Genomic DNA, 15,988 nt, shown 5'->3' with positions numbered 1-15,988 from the left:
CTGATTTTTGACAAAATGTAATGTTTATTCATTGTTCGATATTTGATGACTGTATGATAGCACTTTGAACTGCCTTGTTGCTGAAAATGTGCTACACAAATAAACTTGACTTCATTGTTTGGTAAAATGTCTGTCCTTTGGTGCAGATTCCTTGGAGGGCATGACCTCACAGCTGTCTGTGATGACTGAGCATGCTCCGTCGTCTGCAGTGACCGTCGGCTCCTCCACCAGCGCCCTATCTGCTACGTCCCACCTGGTTCCTCCATCCTCGGCCTCCCCGTCTACCGCCATTCCCCAACCCAACAGCAGCAGCAAACCCTGGAGGAGCAAGTCAACGAGCGCCAAGCACACCAACGCCCAACCGCCATCGTCCACCAGCAGCCCGGCATCCGCAATGCAGTCCAACAAGCCAGAGAAGGACGCATCGACCAAGGTTGAAGCTCCTCCCAAAGCCGCCACCCAGAAGTCGATGCTTGAGAAACTTAAGCTGTTCAACAGCAAATCAGGATCTAAAGCGGTAGTACCCCAACCAGATGGCGCCGCCCCAGTCCGGACGCCTGTGGAGAGATTGGAAACCGGCTCCAACACTGACCCTTTGGAGGAAGAAGATGGCAACCTTCGACCAGGGATGAATGGGACGACGGCTTCGACAACCGCCAGCAGCCCCAAAATTGCTCTGAAGGGCATTGCCCAACGCACTTTCAGCAGAGCTTTGACTGCCAAGAAGGGTTCAGTGAAAGGCCCGGACAAGGAGAAAGGGAAGGAGAAGGAGAAAGGGAAGGAGCTGGGCAAACGTGGCCCTGACAGGGCGGAGCTGAGGGGGGAGGAGCTTAAGGAGGAAGCGGCGCCCGCTCCTCCGGATGTGGAGGCGTCCAACAAAAAGACGTCCAAAATTGCTAGTTTCATTCCCAAGGGGGGAAAAGTATCCAAAAAGGAGAGTTCCACCCCAGCACAAAGCGGAATACCAAAGCCAGGAGGCAAAGCCCCGGGAGCTGGGGGCAAAGCTTCTTCAGCAAAGGAGGCGGCGGAGAGGCCTCGGAGCATGCGGCTGGGCGGAGGCGGGCTCGCCATGCACCGCGGCCCTCTGGACAGAGACAGGGACAGCAGGCACTCCAGCTCTACCTCCAGCTTGGCCTCCACTGAAGGGAAGCCCGGCGCCGCCCCGGTGGCGGGTTTAGGCACTACGCAGAGCACGGCCAGCAACACTGTCAGCGTGCAGCTACCTCAGACGCAGCAACTGCACAGCCACCCCAACACGGCTACTGTCGCACCTTTCATGTACAGGTAGGAGGCCGGATTACCCTGCTAGCTTGAATATTAGCAAACAGCAGAAAGGAGGAGCAGCTGTAAGGATTGTTGTAAGAGTTCTGACTTTAATCTCAGAATTTGGACTTTTAATCTCAAAATTCTATTTTTTTCTCATAATTTTGACTTTTAATCTTAGAATTATGGTTTTAATCTCAGAATTCAGACTTTTGAGCTCAAAATTCAGATTTTTAATCTTGGAATTCTGGATTATGAAAATTCTGCTTATTTCTCAAAATTTTGTCTCTTTTTCTCAGAATTCAGAGTTTTATAATCCTGACTTTATTCTCAGACTTTTTGGAATCTCATTGAAATACATTGAAATCCAGTAAAACATATTGGTTCTTTTTTTGTAGCTTGACAAAATTACAGTTTGAACACAATTAGAAAACATTGTGTAACACAGAAAGCTCATTTTCTTTTGTTTGCTTGTCAAATGTATAATTACTCTTTGCATTATGTCAACTTTGGCTTCCATAAACCATAATCTCACAAAGACGGAGAAAAGTTTTACTGAAAATAAACCAAGCAAATGTGTTATTTTGTTGCTAAAACATTTTTTGTGAATAATTAGTAGTTAAAATTCAGGTGTTATTTCTCCTCAGTGACTCTAACTGCTCAGCTGAGGGTTCGTTAGTCAACAAGGACAAAGTCTGGAGTCGGCCAAAGAGCAAAGGCAGCGTATGAGCGAGGCATTCAAACGTCACGCTGTCCAGCCGCAGCGCTCTATTGATTTATCCTTCAAAGACAAAACGTTACTGAAGTCTGAGGCTTAGCAGCCATTCGCTTCTCACCGCAGTCACAAGACTTGAAACACAGCAGATTTAAAGTCTAATCAGGTTTATCCCTTCTTCGTGACAATTTTCTGAATATTAGGTTCCCCCTAAGTGCGCCATAATTCACAATCAATGATTTCCTCACTTTAATCACTCGCACAATTTGTTTTCCGGCAGAACACAAACAGATGGCGAGGGAACGGTGAACTCTGAGAGCGGCTCAGTGGGAAGAGGTGGAGACGTTTCCTGCACAAAGACCAGCCAGACCTCCATCGAAGACCTTTCAGGTAGGAACTGTCTGCTTCCGTCCACAGTTTACATTTCAAATCTCACTTCTTTAAAACAATGTTTTGTTCAGGTGAAGACCCAGAGGCCAGACGGCTGCGCACCGTCAAAAACATTGCAGACCTTCGGCAAAATTTAGAAGAGACTATGTCCAGTCTGCGGGGAACTCAGGTCACTCACAGGTAAAACAATAATAAAAAATGCTTATTTAATTATGATTAATTACTAAACCACAACTGACTGCACTTACTTCTGTGTTAAGATGAGAAAGTATCAACTAAATTTCACTTTAATGATCTTTTTCAAAAAACTTCTTGTTATTTTCATGAGTTTTTAAGACAAAAATGTTGGTGATTATACTCCGGATGCACCGATTCACTTCCCATACCGATACCGATATCTGACACGTTTTTCAGCCATTTTATTCATCCCTAGTTTCAGTCTAACCCCTATTTTTCGTTGCGGTTCTGCTAATAAAATGATCTAGAGGAGTACTCTCTAGAGGAGTTTGATTGTTTGTTGTTTAAATTTAATTTTTTTTCTTAGTACTCTGGAAACCACCTTTGACGGCAGCGTTACGACAGACATCAGCAGTGGTGGCGGCGGATCATCCGGCAACAACAGCAGCGGCGGCGGGAGCGGTCGAAGCATCCTCAGCCTTACCTCCGCCCGCTCGTCGCTGTCACCATGGCGACTGGGGCAGTCCAGCCCTCGTCTGCAGGCGGGCGACGCCCCTTCTGTTGGGAACGGCTACGGCGGGCGAGGTGGGCGCTACCTGTACCCGGGGCACCTGCGGAGGCAGCTGGCCGGCAGGGGTGGCACGCTGTGCAGCGTGGAGCTGGGGGACAGAGCCGGAGACGAAATGGAGCTGGACGGCCCCGCCATGGAGGTCACCGGCTACATGAGCGACGGAGACGTGCTGAGCAAGAACGTCGTGCGCACTGATGATGTCACCAGTGGGTAAGTGGGTGGATGCAGCAGATTGTTTTACTTTACTTTTTACTTTTAGTGTTTTTGTACTTCCATTTGGGTTTCTACTACTTTTAAAAACAGCCTTCAAATAACAAAACAGAATGTAATGTTACAAATCAGCAGGCACTGCCCGTTACCTAGCAACCCTGAAAGCCCAGCCCGTTACCTAGCAACACAAACTGAGCTCCAACATGTTTGGTCAGCTAGTTTTACCACTGTATAATGGCTGCTGGAGTAGACAAGAACCAGAAACCACTTGCTGCATTCTTGTTGGTTGTCCAGGAGGCTCCGCTTCTGCTTTTCAAAGGTTGTATAACTGCTCTGTTTGGGTCCATTTTCACATGGATTTATAGTGACAGCTAAATCTGAAAGGAGCTGAGAAAAGGCAGAACTGATCAGACTGAAATGTCATCATCTAAGAATAACTTTATGCAAATGAAAATGTTTTGAGTAGACCATAAACCTGTCCTAACGTTTTCAGGGAATTTAACAGGTCACTTTTAAAGGTTATGATGGATAATTTAATATATATTTAATATACAAGTTCAAATGTTGAACTTTTAATGGTTCTTATACAGATTTATAGCAAACCAGAAGAGGGCAGTAGTGTTCCTTAATGACTGAACTACCCATACAGAAAAATAAAACATTTTGTGAAGTAATCTGCCAGTGGAATTAATACTTTTAAAAATACATATTAAGGACATATTGCTTAAAACAGGTATTTAGTTAAAAAGTTACTTGTAAGTTAGTTTTTTATTTTATTTTAAGTGTCATAAGATATTTTGCACTAAAAAAATAGACCAAAAGTACTTTGCCAGATTGTGTGTAGCTTTTATAACAACATTTATCTGCAACAATTCAAAGCCAACATGCCACATGTATCATCAGATGCATTAATGCTGATCTTCAGATCCACTGTTTATGTTTTGTTCACAAAGCCACTGTCTATGTTATAACATGCTCTTTGCATATTTAGGCTGTTACACTGATCCAAAGCTCTGCTGTCATCATTGTTATCAGATGAAGCTGTAAAAGGCGCCAAGTTGGCCTCAGACTGAAAGATTCAGATAAAGTTTGGAAAACATCTGCATGAGTTTGAACTGATTTCCAAGAGGAGCCCAAAGCAGAGGGACGTTTCTTAAACCCAGAATCCAAGCTTAGTGTTAGGAAGCTAATGTTTCACTTTTATATCTGATTCACATTTCCTGGTGAATATTGATGTATCAATATTTACAGTAAACTTTCTTTTTTTAGACTTAAACTGACTGACTAGATACAATCTTTTGAGCCAAATCGTTACTGATTGTGATCAGTCCCTCTTTAATTAGGACTTTGAGGTTGCCTCTGTTGTTTTTATTAAAGTCTGTTGATTAATTTTGAGATGTTAGAGCGAACATTTCAATATTTTGATCTGCGTTAGTTCACAACACAGTTTTTGCTCCAAACTAAATATTATTTATCACAAAATAATTCCTGGATTGTTGGAGGATGTTTTCATGCTCTATTCTTTACTGCAAAAGTGCAAAATGTGACCAAGTATTTTTGGTTTAGTTTGTAGAGCCAATATCTTAGTAAATTAAACAAAACTAACTTACAAGTAACTTTTCAGGAAGATAAATGATCTTGTTTCTATAATAATTCCTTAATATTGATTAAAAAGTGCTACTTCCACAGGCAGATCATTTCACTTGAATCAAGGGAAAAATGTCTGACTGTAGTGAAAAAACCTACCATTGGAATTATTACTTTTTATCAATATTAAGAAATTACTTGAAACAAACATTTTTCTTATTTCTGGTGTATCAAGATATTTTGACTACAAACCCGACCTAACTGGGAAAGATTTGGTGTTTTTGCAGTGAAAACACAAAAAACTGAAGCAGAAATACAAGATTACTGTCTGCACTGCAAAAACACAAAACCTTATAATTTTGGTTTTACCGAAACATTTTTTTCCATGTTATAAGTGAAATAATCTGCCAGTGGAACTTTTAAATCAGATTTAAGGGATTATTGACTCCTATGTCCTGGAAAGTTACTTGTAAGTTAGTTTTGCCTTTTTTCGAGTGTACTAAATATTTGCAATGGAAACTAAACCGTATATACTTCAGATTTTGTGTTTTTCCAATGCAGTGATTAGATGTTTGCACAATTTCCCTTTTTCTACTTTCAAGTCCCTTTGAAGTCGTGTTTCTAATTTTTCTTCTGTTTTGAAACCATTTCTCATTTTTCTTACACTTGACACCATCATAAAGCAAAGAAAATCCACAAATCCTCTGTTGTTATGATCCGGCTCTTGTTGATGTCTGGACTGTTTGACAAATGACTTTCTGTTGACGTTTCATCCATGTTAGTTGATGTCTGTAGGTGAGAGCCATCGCATTTTTATGAAGCTTTAGGAAGAAGTGATGGATGACTGGGAAATCAGCTTTTATTTAAACAGAGACTATATGAGGCTCTTGGTTGTTGTGTGTGTGTGTGTGTGTGTGTGTGTGTGTGTGTGTGTGCGTGTGCGTGTGTGTGTGTGTGGGTGGAGTCACCCTGTGGGTTAACCATTTAAAACAGACTCAGACTGATGATGACCTCCCACTTTCCTCTTCGTCCTCGGGACATTTTGCGGTTCCCTCGATCGCGAGCGCGTCGGCATCCAGCGCAGACATAACTGGTTCTTCCACACCGGAGCTGGGACGTTTACCCACAGAGGAGGAGCTGGTTGCTTGACTGCACTGCAAAAACACAAAATACCACCAAGTGTTTCTTCTAGCTTCTTGTTCTTAATACTCTTGAAATAAGAAACTTACAAATATTTAGCAAGATATTATAGCTTAAGTCAATAATCCTTTAATTTTGATGAAAATGTTCCAGATTATTTCACATGTGACATTGTTCCCATGTTTTAAGTGAAATAATCTGCCAGTGAAACTAGAACTTTTTCATCAATATTAAATGATTATTGATTTAAAACAAGATCTTATATCGTACTAAAAACCTATACGTTTGTTTTGTCTTATTTCAAATATGCTACAAACTAGACCTAAAACACTTGGTAAGATTATGTTTTTCCAGTGTGTGGCACATAAATGCACAAAAAACACTGCAAAATACAAAACCTTACCAAGTACTATGTCTAGTTTTAAGCACAAATATCTTAGGATACTTGAAAAGAGACTGTAATTGACTAAAATGGGAAACATCTGCCAATGGGACCAGTATTTTTAATCAATATTAAAGAATTATTTACTTAAAACAAACTCCTATATCTTAATGAAAAGTTATTTAAAGTGTACTAAAACATTTGTACTAGAAACTAGACAAAAATACTTGCTAAGATTTTATGTTTTTGCACTCCTGCCATCATGGCAGAACTTTTTATTTAAAACAGGGCAGGAAACTCCCAGCTGTTGTAAAATCTGTAGGGAGTTCAGCCCACCTTGAAAATCAACCCCGTGGTGAAATGAACTGCTGCTCTTTGCAACACTGGAGAGCCATTTATTAAAAGATTAACTGGGATTATACTGTACAAGGAGGTCACTGGGTTATTCAGAGGAAATATGACACAGGTAAAATGAAAAAGCAACCGTTGAAATAAACTTTTCTCAGAGATTTCGCCAAATTCAGGAGACGTTTTTAAAGCTGTACTGTAAAAACACAAAATCTTACCAGGTAGGTTTGCTCTAGTTTCTAGTGAAAATATCTTAGTATATAAGAAATAAGACGAAACAAAGGTGTAAGGGCTCGTTTAGAGTCAAAAATGTCTTAATATTGATTTAGAAATGCAAGTTCTGCTGTCAAATAATTTTATTTATAATATAGGAAAATGTCTTGTTATAACTGAAATAAGCTTTCAGTGGAATTAGGAATTTTTCATCAATATTATTTGAAATAAGCTCCGATATATTCCTGAAAAGTTACTTAGTTATTTTTTTAAACCCAGAATATTTTGTTTGTAAACTGTACTGATTGCTCACACCTCAAACCATGAAATCTTACCAAGTATTTTAGTCTAGTTTCTTGAGCAAATATCTTAGAACACTTGAAATAAGATAAAACTAAATTGCAAGTAACTTTTCAGTGAGATATAGGAGCTTATATTGATTAAAGACAGATTAATCTTATAACAAGACATTTCCCATGTTTTATATTTTGCCAGTTGAACAAGTAATTATTGACTCTAAACAAGCTCATATATCTTTCTGAAAGTTACTTGTAATTTATTTTAATCTTTAATCAAGCGTACTAAGAGATTTCACTTGAATTGGATCAAAAATCCTTGTGTTTTTGCAGTGCAGTGGTTTTCTTCAGCCCACAGCCCCTCAGTTTTTGGTTCTCTGTCCCTCAGAGATGAACAGAGACCCAGCGCTTCACTCTCTAACGCTTTGGGTCTAAACTGTCTGATCCATCCTCCTCCTCCCTCCCTTTTCCTCTGCCAGACCCAACCTCCTATCAGGGGAGGAAAATCAGCATGTGGAGCGGAGGAGAGCCGCCTCATATCAACGCTGAGCTCACACACAAGTTGACCGGCTTCATTTCACCGTGATGAAACTCGCCTTCACCTGCTGGTGTTGTTCATCTGTGTTTGCCGCAGACCTGACGGTTGAACGGACTCATTTCGTTCGAGATTTTATTCGGCTAGAAGCACCTGGACGTGTTTGATTTTGCTTTTGGCTGACATGTTTGAGGCAGACAGGTAGGTTTGTAACATGATTTTGTTTGTATCAAACTGGAGGAGTTTCATAAAGGTGAGCTGGTAAAGTGGTGGTTTTAAAGGTGAGCTATTATTTTAACTAGAGAGGATAAGATAGGTTTATGGATGACAAAAACATGTTAATTACATTGTTTGCACAAAATTATTCTAAGACATTGAGATTTTAGTCGGTTTTAGGAAATTCTGATGCTTTAAACCCAAATAATCTGCTGCTGGTCACGCTCCCCAACTCAACATTTACACTCACACGTGACAATATCTGCAAAAAGATGTGCAATTATACAATCAATCATGCATTTTGAAAAGCATTGGTAGAGCCTCCTGAACAACCAACAATAATGAATGGTAAGTCAGCAACAAAAAACTTGTCTTTTCCAGCAGCCATTGTACAGCACATACAGCTGTAAAACCAACTGACCACAAGCTGGAGCTCAGCTTGTGTTACTAAGTAATGACGCCTGTCATTACCTAGCAACTGACTCAACATTCTGGAGGTTTTTGAAACTGCTGATTTTCCATACACCAAAAAGACACCAAAAGATGAACTTATTGCCAAAAAATGGCTGTGTGTGTTTTATTAAGAGCTTGGTTTGTTTTTAGAAGCAATAGAAACCCAAATGGAAGTACAAATACATGGAGAATGTGATTTTTTTTACATAACAGATCGCCTGTAAACAATAAAATGTCTTGTTTGGACAGGTTTCTACTGAGACAGGTGGATAGGAGCGGGGTTAGATATTAGTGTGACAGAGAAATGTTTGAGCTTGTGTTTGTCTCTGGCCGGTCATCTCCAAGGTGACTTTGCAGTGTGATGATTGATGTCGACCCCCTGTGGACTGGATCCTGTGTCTGGACAAAGTCCTGCTTTAATCGCACTTGTTTTTGAATTTAAAACAAAGTTGCATACATTATTTTAGTCTCTTATTATCAAAACTTTGTGTCTATTATGACTACAAAAGGCAGATTATTTACTTATGAGTAATGGATTATTTGTACTTTTTGCAGGTTTCTTATTATGAAATAAGTACTTTTTATTTGTATAGCACCTTTCATTGATAAAAATCACAAAGTGGTTCACGAGTAAAACAAAGATGCACAGATAAAACACAAATTTGCTAATTTCCTTGGCAGATTATTTCAGTTATAGCACTGGAAATAATAATAATTAGGGAATTTATGACTTGAAACAAGCGCAAACAAATCACTTTTATAAATATGTTTGGCTGTCTTTTTATAATTTGTAATTGATAAATTCTAGTTGGTGAAACCCCAACGATGTTTGTATATCATGAAATCAGTTCTCTTTCTGTTGGAAGTTCCTGGTTACCCGTTTTAATCTGAGTTTATATTAATAATGCGTTACATTTTCAGCATCCGCCATCTGTTGGCCTGAACTAAATCAGCCAGTTTTTATATCCATCAGTGATCTTTGGTTCATATTTAGTTTCAGTTTTTTATTATCCGTTGGGAAAGTTTCAGCATCTTGGAACCACTTTTCAGTCTCCCAGCATATAAATCAAGTTTTTTCTGTTACGAAATGAACTTAATCACTGCTTAGCCTCCTTTTTGTAGATAAGTAGTCAGTATATTTATATCAGATCTTATCTTTAGTTCTTCCATTCATCAGCATTTGACAGGCAGGAACTGGTTTTTGTAATGAATTTATGTTCTGGTGAAATAAAGAACAGACTCATCTTTTGTCTATTGTGCTGCCTCTTCTTTTCAACACAGTTGGGTAGTAACTAATTACATTTAAGATCTGCTTTTTGGACTATTTTTGCTTTACACTTTAGTAACTTTATCAAGAAGTATTTCTAATCTTGAGTAAAATTTCTGGATTTTCTACCCGCTGAATGAAAAACAAACATGTTTTAACCAGAAATTCGCCAGACAAACACAAACACACACCTGCAGTTTCTGGTAAAGTTTTATAAATTGAAAGAAACTGATTTGGAAACATGTTTTTAATGATTTTTTTTTTTGTTACTAATACGAATTATTGTCATTTTTGTCCATAAAATACCAAATATTCCACTTACCTTTATATTATGTCCTGTCTGATGATATAATTTTTAAATATTAAATGATTGACTGATTTGATCAGATACTCTGTACTATTGTAACTTTTACCAAATACTTTTTTACTCTTACTAGAGTAAAGTTTTTGAGTACAATGTTTGTGCCTCTTCTTTTTAAACACCACTTTTGTTCGCCACATAAGGGAAATCTGTGTCATTTAATTAGCTGTTTTCAGTGTTTTGGGGGTTTTTCTGGTTGATGGACGCTTTGCTCCAACCAGAAAACCACTCTGAGCTCCGCCTCCTGAACTAAATAAAGATAATTTATCAGAAAGACCGGACACAGTGTGTTGGATTTGAAAGTGTTGTACTGCACATTTTCTGCATGCTGGTGCCTAAAATGTTTCTTTTTTTTTTGCAGCTACATGACCGATGGAGGTTTGGGTCTCTACACTCGCCGCCTGAACCGACTGCCTGACAGCATGGCTGCAGTTCGAGAGACGCTCCATCGGAACGCGTCGTCAGGACAGGGAGACGCCGACAGGTGGGTGGACTTCACGTTTCTCCTCTCGCTCTGAAAAAACACAAAAGTTTTTTAGTCTAGTTTCTACTGCAAATATCTCAGGATACTAGAAATAAGACAAAACTAACTTACAAGTGACTTTTCAGCAGATCTAGGAGCTTAAAAATGACTAGTTCAAAAATAAATTTTTTCCATGCTGCAGGTGAAATAATCTACCAGTGTAACTAGGACTTTTTAATTAATATTAAAGGAAGTATTTACTTTAAACAAGCTCTTATAGTTTGGTAAAAATTTATTTCTAAGTTAGTTATTTCAAGTGTACTGAGATTTTTGCATCAGAAACTAGATGAAAAAAATACCTGCTAAAATTTTGTGATTTTGCAGTGCATATTTGAATGTCCTCTACTTTTTAGTTTTATTCTTTTACTTATATATGTTCTATGATTTTTTAACTTAAATGTTGCTGTTAAATCTGGTTGAGCAACAATTAAAAGTGGAGTTTTAAAACAAACTCATGCTGTTTGCTGATGATATTTTATTCTTGGATAAAATATCCTCTTCCATTTTCTTTCTCGGTTTATTATTATTAATCCATCTCACAGGATCCACTTGATATTAATTATTCCAAATTTGGATTTGTGGATTGTAAAAATAGTGACATCTCTCGTGCGTGTTGGATTTTCAGTGTTTATGTTAGCGGCGCACCGATCACATTTTTTTATGAATTGTCTGATTCTGGCCGATTCCCATTTTGTTTTTGTCTGAAAAGTTGCCAAGTGTAGCAACAACAGCTGTGATTCCATTGACATTATAATAGCACAATTTCAAAAATAAATGTACTTAATGGAAACAAATCAGTTTCAGATAATCTGATGGTTTTGCCACTCGGAAAAGGTGATTCTTTTTTGACTGTATTGAAATTGGTTTATTTTGCAAAACTGCAATGAAAACGCTTATTTCACATAACTTGAGTTGATTAACAACTGGATGTTACTACTGAAGGAAATGACAAAGAAGACAAAGAAGATGACAGGAAGTAGTTGGAGAATGATGCCATCATGGTCTTTAGTGACTTATTGCATGAAGAAACTTATTCACGTCTGATTTTGATTGCATCTCTTGTTCAATTGAAACATTGTGATTGCGAAGTTGTGTTTTTTCGCCATTAGCGGAATGTTGACAGATTCTGATTTCCCAAGTGAAGGAACTCAGGGTCGATTTATTGGTTCACCTGTAGTTTATCTATCTACTTTAAAATCATTAAATATTTGTTCTGAAAGTGTAGATATAGGTGATATTTATATATGTTATGAAACTTGTATGTTGACACGTGGAGAAAGAAAAATGTCAAACATTGAAACACAAAATGTGAGGCAGCACTTGGTTAATTTGACCCAGTTTCAGAACCCGAGGCAGAAAAACTTCTCAATAAGATCATTTAGTATAAAAATATGTTTCCGGATCTGAATTTCATGTCTCACTTTGAGGATGTATTCATGGTTTGAGATGTTAGTCGTTTGTGTTGGATGTCAGCCAAAGAGAAGAAGGACAGTTTTGCTCGATCTGTGACATTTCTGTTTGTGATTTTGCTGCCGCCTTTGTCCTGTTAGACAGTTGGAAGGATTTGGCCGCTTGTCAGACAGAAGCGAATAAAGGCTGAGCTGCGCCCCACCATGTAGCTGCAGAAAGATGAGGGGGTTGAAAGAAAGACAGACGATGGGGGAGGGAATAAAATGATGCGGAGATGGACAGCAGAATGGATGGAGACGGCTCTAAATGAATATGGGGTAAATTAAGCGAGACAAAGGCCTGCTGTGGGTGAAAACAGAGGCAGAGTGACTGGTTTGGGCATTTTTTATCCAGCTATCGCCAGCTCCTAACAGGAAGGGGGAAAAAATTACGATTAGATTAGTTTAAAATTTATTGCAAACATTTATATGCATCTATAACCTGAATTCAATACCATCAAAAAAATTCAGAAAGTTTTATAATAGCATCAGAAATTTTCTTGAAAAAACGGAAAATTCTTTTAACTCAAAAAGTCATAAATTTGCAAGAAAAACTCAGAAATTTTTAGATTTTCTAGAAATATTTACTCTCATCTACAGTGGCCCACTAGAAAGTAGCCCAAAACTTCGTGGTGGGATTTGGTGTTTTGCTCTCTCTCTCTGTAAGCCAGCCTGTCCTCCCTTTGTCTTTCATCTCCAGTTTCCTCCCCTCTTTTCATGCATCTCTCCTCTCATCTCTTGGTTTTTCCTTTCTTGCTTGTTTAGATTAAAGAGTGCGATAAGTAGAGGATAAAAAAGTAGCTAAATGATAAAAGTTGGGGGACTTTTTATATTTTATTTCATGTTTCTCTGGGAGATTTATGATCAACCAACACTGCAGATGTGGCTTCTCTTCAGAAGATTCACATTTTTCCATCATGATCATGTTGTGGCTGAATTCCTTTTTGAGAGAAAAGAGAGGAAAAAGGAGAGGTGGGTCTCCCCTCATCTCTGCAGGAATGTCTGGTTAATCTCACCGCTTTAAAATTAATGGGATTAATCGGGAGGTTTGGTATGGAAGAGGATTAAGGCCACTGGAAAACATGAAATCCAACCCTTTCCTCAGAATTCTGGTTTTACTCTCAAAATTCTGACTTTATAATCATAACTGTGACTTTAATCTCAGAATTGTAGCTTTTTTCTTTGAAAGTCTGACTTTTCTCCTCAGAATTCTGACTTTAATCTCATAAATTTAAAGTCAGAGGTTTTTATTTTTACAGTGGCCCTAATCCTCCTTCGTAATTTGGGGAACCATTGCATAAAATGCATTGGCACACGGGATGGAAAGTCTTGGAGCTGGGGGTTAAGAAGGGTGACTGGTTTCATCTAGTAAAAGATGAGGCTGATTAAATTTATGAAAAGCGAGTTAATGATGCAGGTGGAGGAATGGCGCTGAGCAGTGTTCAGGTTCTGGACTATAATCTCTAATTTATAAGCTTCACACGTCCAGACATCTGTGCAATCTGTTGTGGATTTATGTGACCTGTGCGTTTTTTTTTCTGTACTCTCTGGATTGCGATGCAGCAAAGTGTTCAGGAGAAGCTGGCGGCTGAAGGCGGGAGGGGTCGGGCGGTCACGTGGCACTGGGGCAAAAACGCCGTGACCCCTGAACTCTGAGGTCACAGGCTTCAAAGGGCTGAGGTTCACCTTTAAGAAAACCTTTAAAGCCGTCATGCAAGACGTTTTCCGATAAACCAGACCTGGACTAATGAGCAGACGGGGGAGAAACATGACGTGTTGCTCAGCAGCTGTGCAAAATGACTAACATATCAAATGTACCTGAAGTGGTAAATGGAAGCAAAGCTGAGTCATGAAAGAGCAGACTGTTAACGTACAAGCAGACAATAAAGAATAGAAACTGTGTGCTGATGTGTAAGAGAGCTTTCTAATCCTGTCATTAATCTCTGTGGCTGAGAAAAGAGGAAGCAATCTATTATGGTCTGTCCTCTGGTTTGAATCCTCTTTGTTAAAGAAGACAAAGAAGAAGAGGTCTTTGTTGTCTGAAGCTGCTGTGGGAGCACAGAGGACCCACCCCCATCTTTTTCTTTTCTTGTTTCTGTTTTAACTAATAGCTGCGTTTACAATTTGCAAATTGGAATTATGAATATAAATTTGCTTAATGGAAACACGGCAATTTAAAAAATATATATATAATTTTTCGATAGAAAATGTTTTTTTTGCATCACATGAGTCGTGATCAACAACAGGATGTTACTACTGGCAGAAACGACAAAGAAAATGACAGGAAGTGGCAGAAGGATGATGGTGTGGTGTATTTTTTAATGATTTATTGTGTGAACAAACTTATTTACATGTGATTTTTATCACTTTTCTTACTTAATGGAAACATCACAATTGTGAAGTTGTGTTTTTTTTTACATTCTAGCCGGATATTCACTACGTTTTTACACATTTGTAATGGAAATGCAGCTGTTGAGCATCATTTGTCTGTTGCACACAAGGAAATAAAATGTTCATTTGTTTAAAAGTCAAAGGAAAGTAAACAAGAGAAGTGTCGGGTTAAGAGCTTTCGTGTGAGACGTTTTATTTGAGAAAGGCTGCAGCTTCCAGGGAGGGGCAGTTCATGGGAAGGAGAAAGAAAACAATGTATTTAGATTTTTTTTAAGTTTAAATATTTGCACTAAAGCATCTTATATCCATTGAAAAAATTCCCCTATACCGAAAATCCGCCGCATTGATTATGACAAATGAATTTGTGATCCAGAAAAAGCCAAAGTGACTTAGTGACTACAGCCTGCTGCAGGATTAGTTTTTGTTGGTCTGTGCAGTGTTTTCTTCTTTTTTAGGCATCATGTGATGCATCGTAAAGTAAACTCAGCCTAATCCACTAACAGACTCCTTCATCAGTGCTCGTTAAAGCCTGATCCCTTCTGCCGCCGTCGTTACCTTTTCATTGTAAACTTCATGCTTTTGTGGAGATCTTTGCCTTTCTTTGCCTTTTCAGACTCACTAAGCAAATAAACAGAACGTTTCCCACTAAATCTCTCAACAAGTAATCTCTTAAGTCCTTCACACTGCATGGAGAGACTCCTGATTTATTATTCCACTAATAATTGCTCATAGGGAGAGGAAACTGCAGGCTTTGTTTGAGTTGCACCTCGGAGCAATGTGACACATTGCATTACAAACCCAGTTTGTGCAACACTGGCATAATGTTCCAGGGTCATAAAATCCATTTCCTTTCAGTGAATCATTTTGTAATGTTTTGGCACCTGAAGGACTCCAGCTGATGTGTCTGTCACTTCTCTGCTGTTTATCTGCTGAAATCCTCTCTAGTTATGAGTTTTCATTTATGATTCATCCTCTAATTGTTTTGTCTGCACCAAAAGATGTTAGTGATGGATTGTTGTGCGAAGTAGAGCGTGACTGCAGAACGCACTGCAAAAACAAAATCAAGTCATTTTTTTTGTCCAGTTATTAGTGAAAATATTGGAGTACATGTGAAATAAGACAAAGGTAGCAAATAAACTTTCAGTAAAACGTAGGAGCTTGTTTTAAAGTCAATAATTTCTCAATATTGATGAAAAGGTATTAGTTTCCCTGCCAGATTATTTCACTTATAATATGGAAAAAATGTCTCGTTACAAGTGAAATAATCTGGTTGTGGATTATTTAGTACTTTTCCATCAATATTAAGGACATATTTACTTTAAAAAGCACCCACATCTTGATACTTTTAAACCAGTTTTTTATTATTTCATGTGAAGTGAGAAATTTACACTTGAAACTAAACAAACATACTTGCTTTGTGTTTTTTGGCTTTTTCTAGTGCGGATGTGTTAGTGCACTTAAAATAAGACAAAGCTAAATAATAAGTGACGGTTTAAAAAGAT

At 38.5% G+C, this 15,988-nt stretch overlaps 1 protein-coding gene across 11 annotated transcripts in view; it reads left to right on the top strand.

Moving 5' to 3' along the window:
- The window catches only part of nav2a (neuron navigator 2a), a 119,871-nt gene that overhangs the window by 59,137 nt on the left and 44,746 nt on the right, over window positions 1-15,988 (top strand). For all 11 annotated transcript variants that reach the window (XM_015042651.1, XM_015042645.1, XM_015042652.1 and 8 more), the window contains 5 exons: window positions 147-1,284; window positions 2,259-2,368; window positions 2,440-2,548; window positions 2,913-3,326; window positions 10,486-10,608. In XM_015042651.1, coding sequence (XP_014898137.1) covers window positions 147-1,284; window positions 2,259-2,368; window positions 2,440-2,548; window positions 2,913-3,326; window positions 10,486-10,608 — 1,894 coding nt within the window. The remainder of the gene's footprint in view (window positions 1-146; window positions 1,285-2,258; window positions 2,369-2,439; window positions 2,549-2,912; window positions 3,327-10,485; window positions 10,609-15,988) is intronic.

The sequence above is a fragment of the Poecilia latipinna genome, unplaced genomic scaffold (genome assembly GCF_001443285.1).
Source record: "Poecilia latipinna isolate Pla-1442-1.1 unplaced genomic scaffold, P_latipinna-1.0 Scaffold598, whole genome shotgun sequence".
NCBI lineage: Eukaryota > Metazoa > Chordata > Actinopteri > Cyprinodontiformes > Poeciliidae > Poecilia > Poecilia latipinna.
This window is presented reverse-complemented; position numbering and strand designations above follow the sequence as displayed.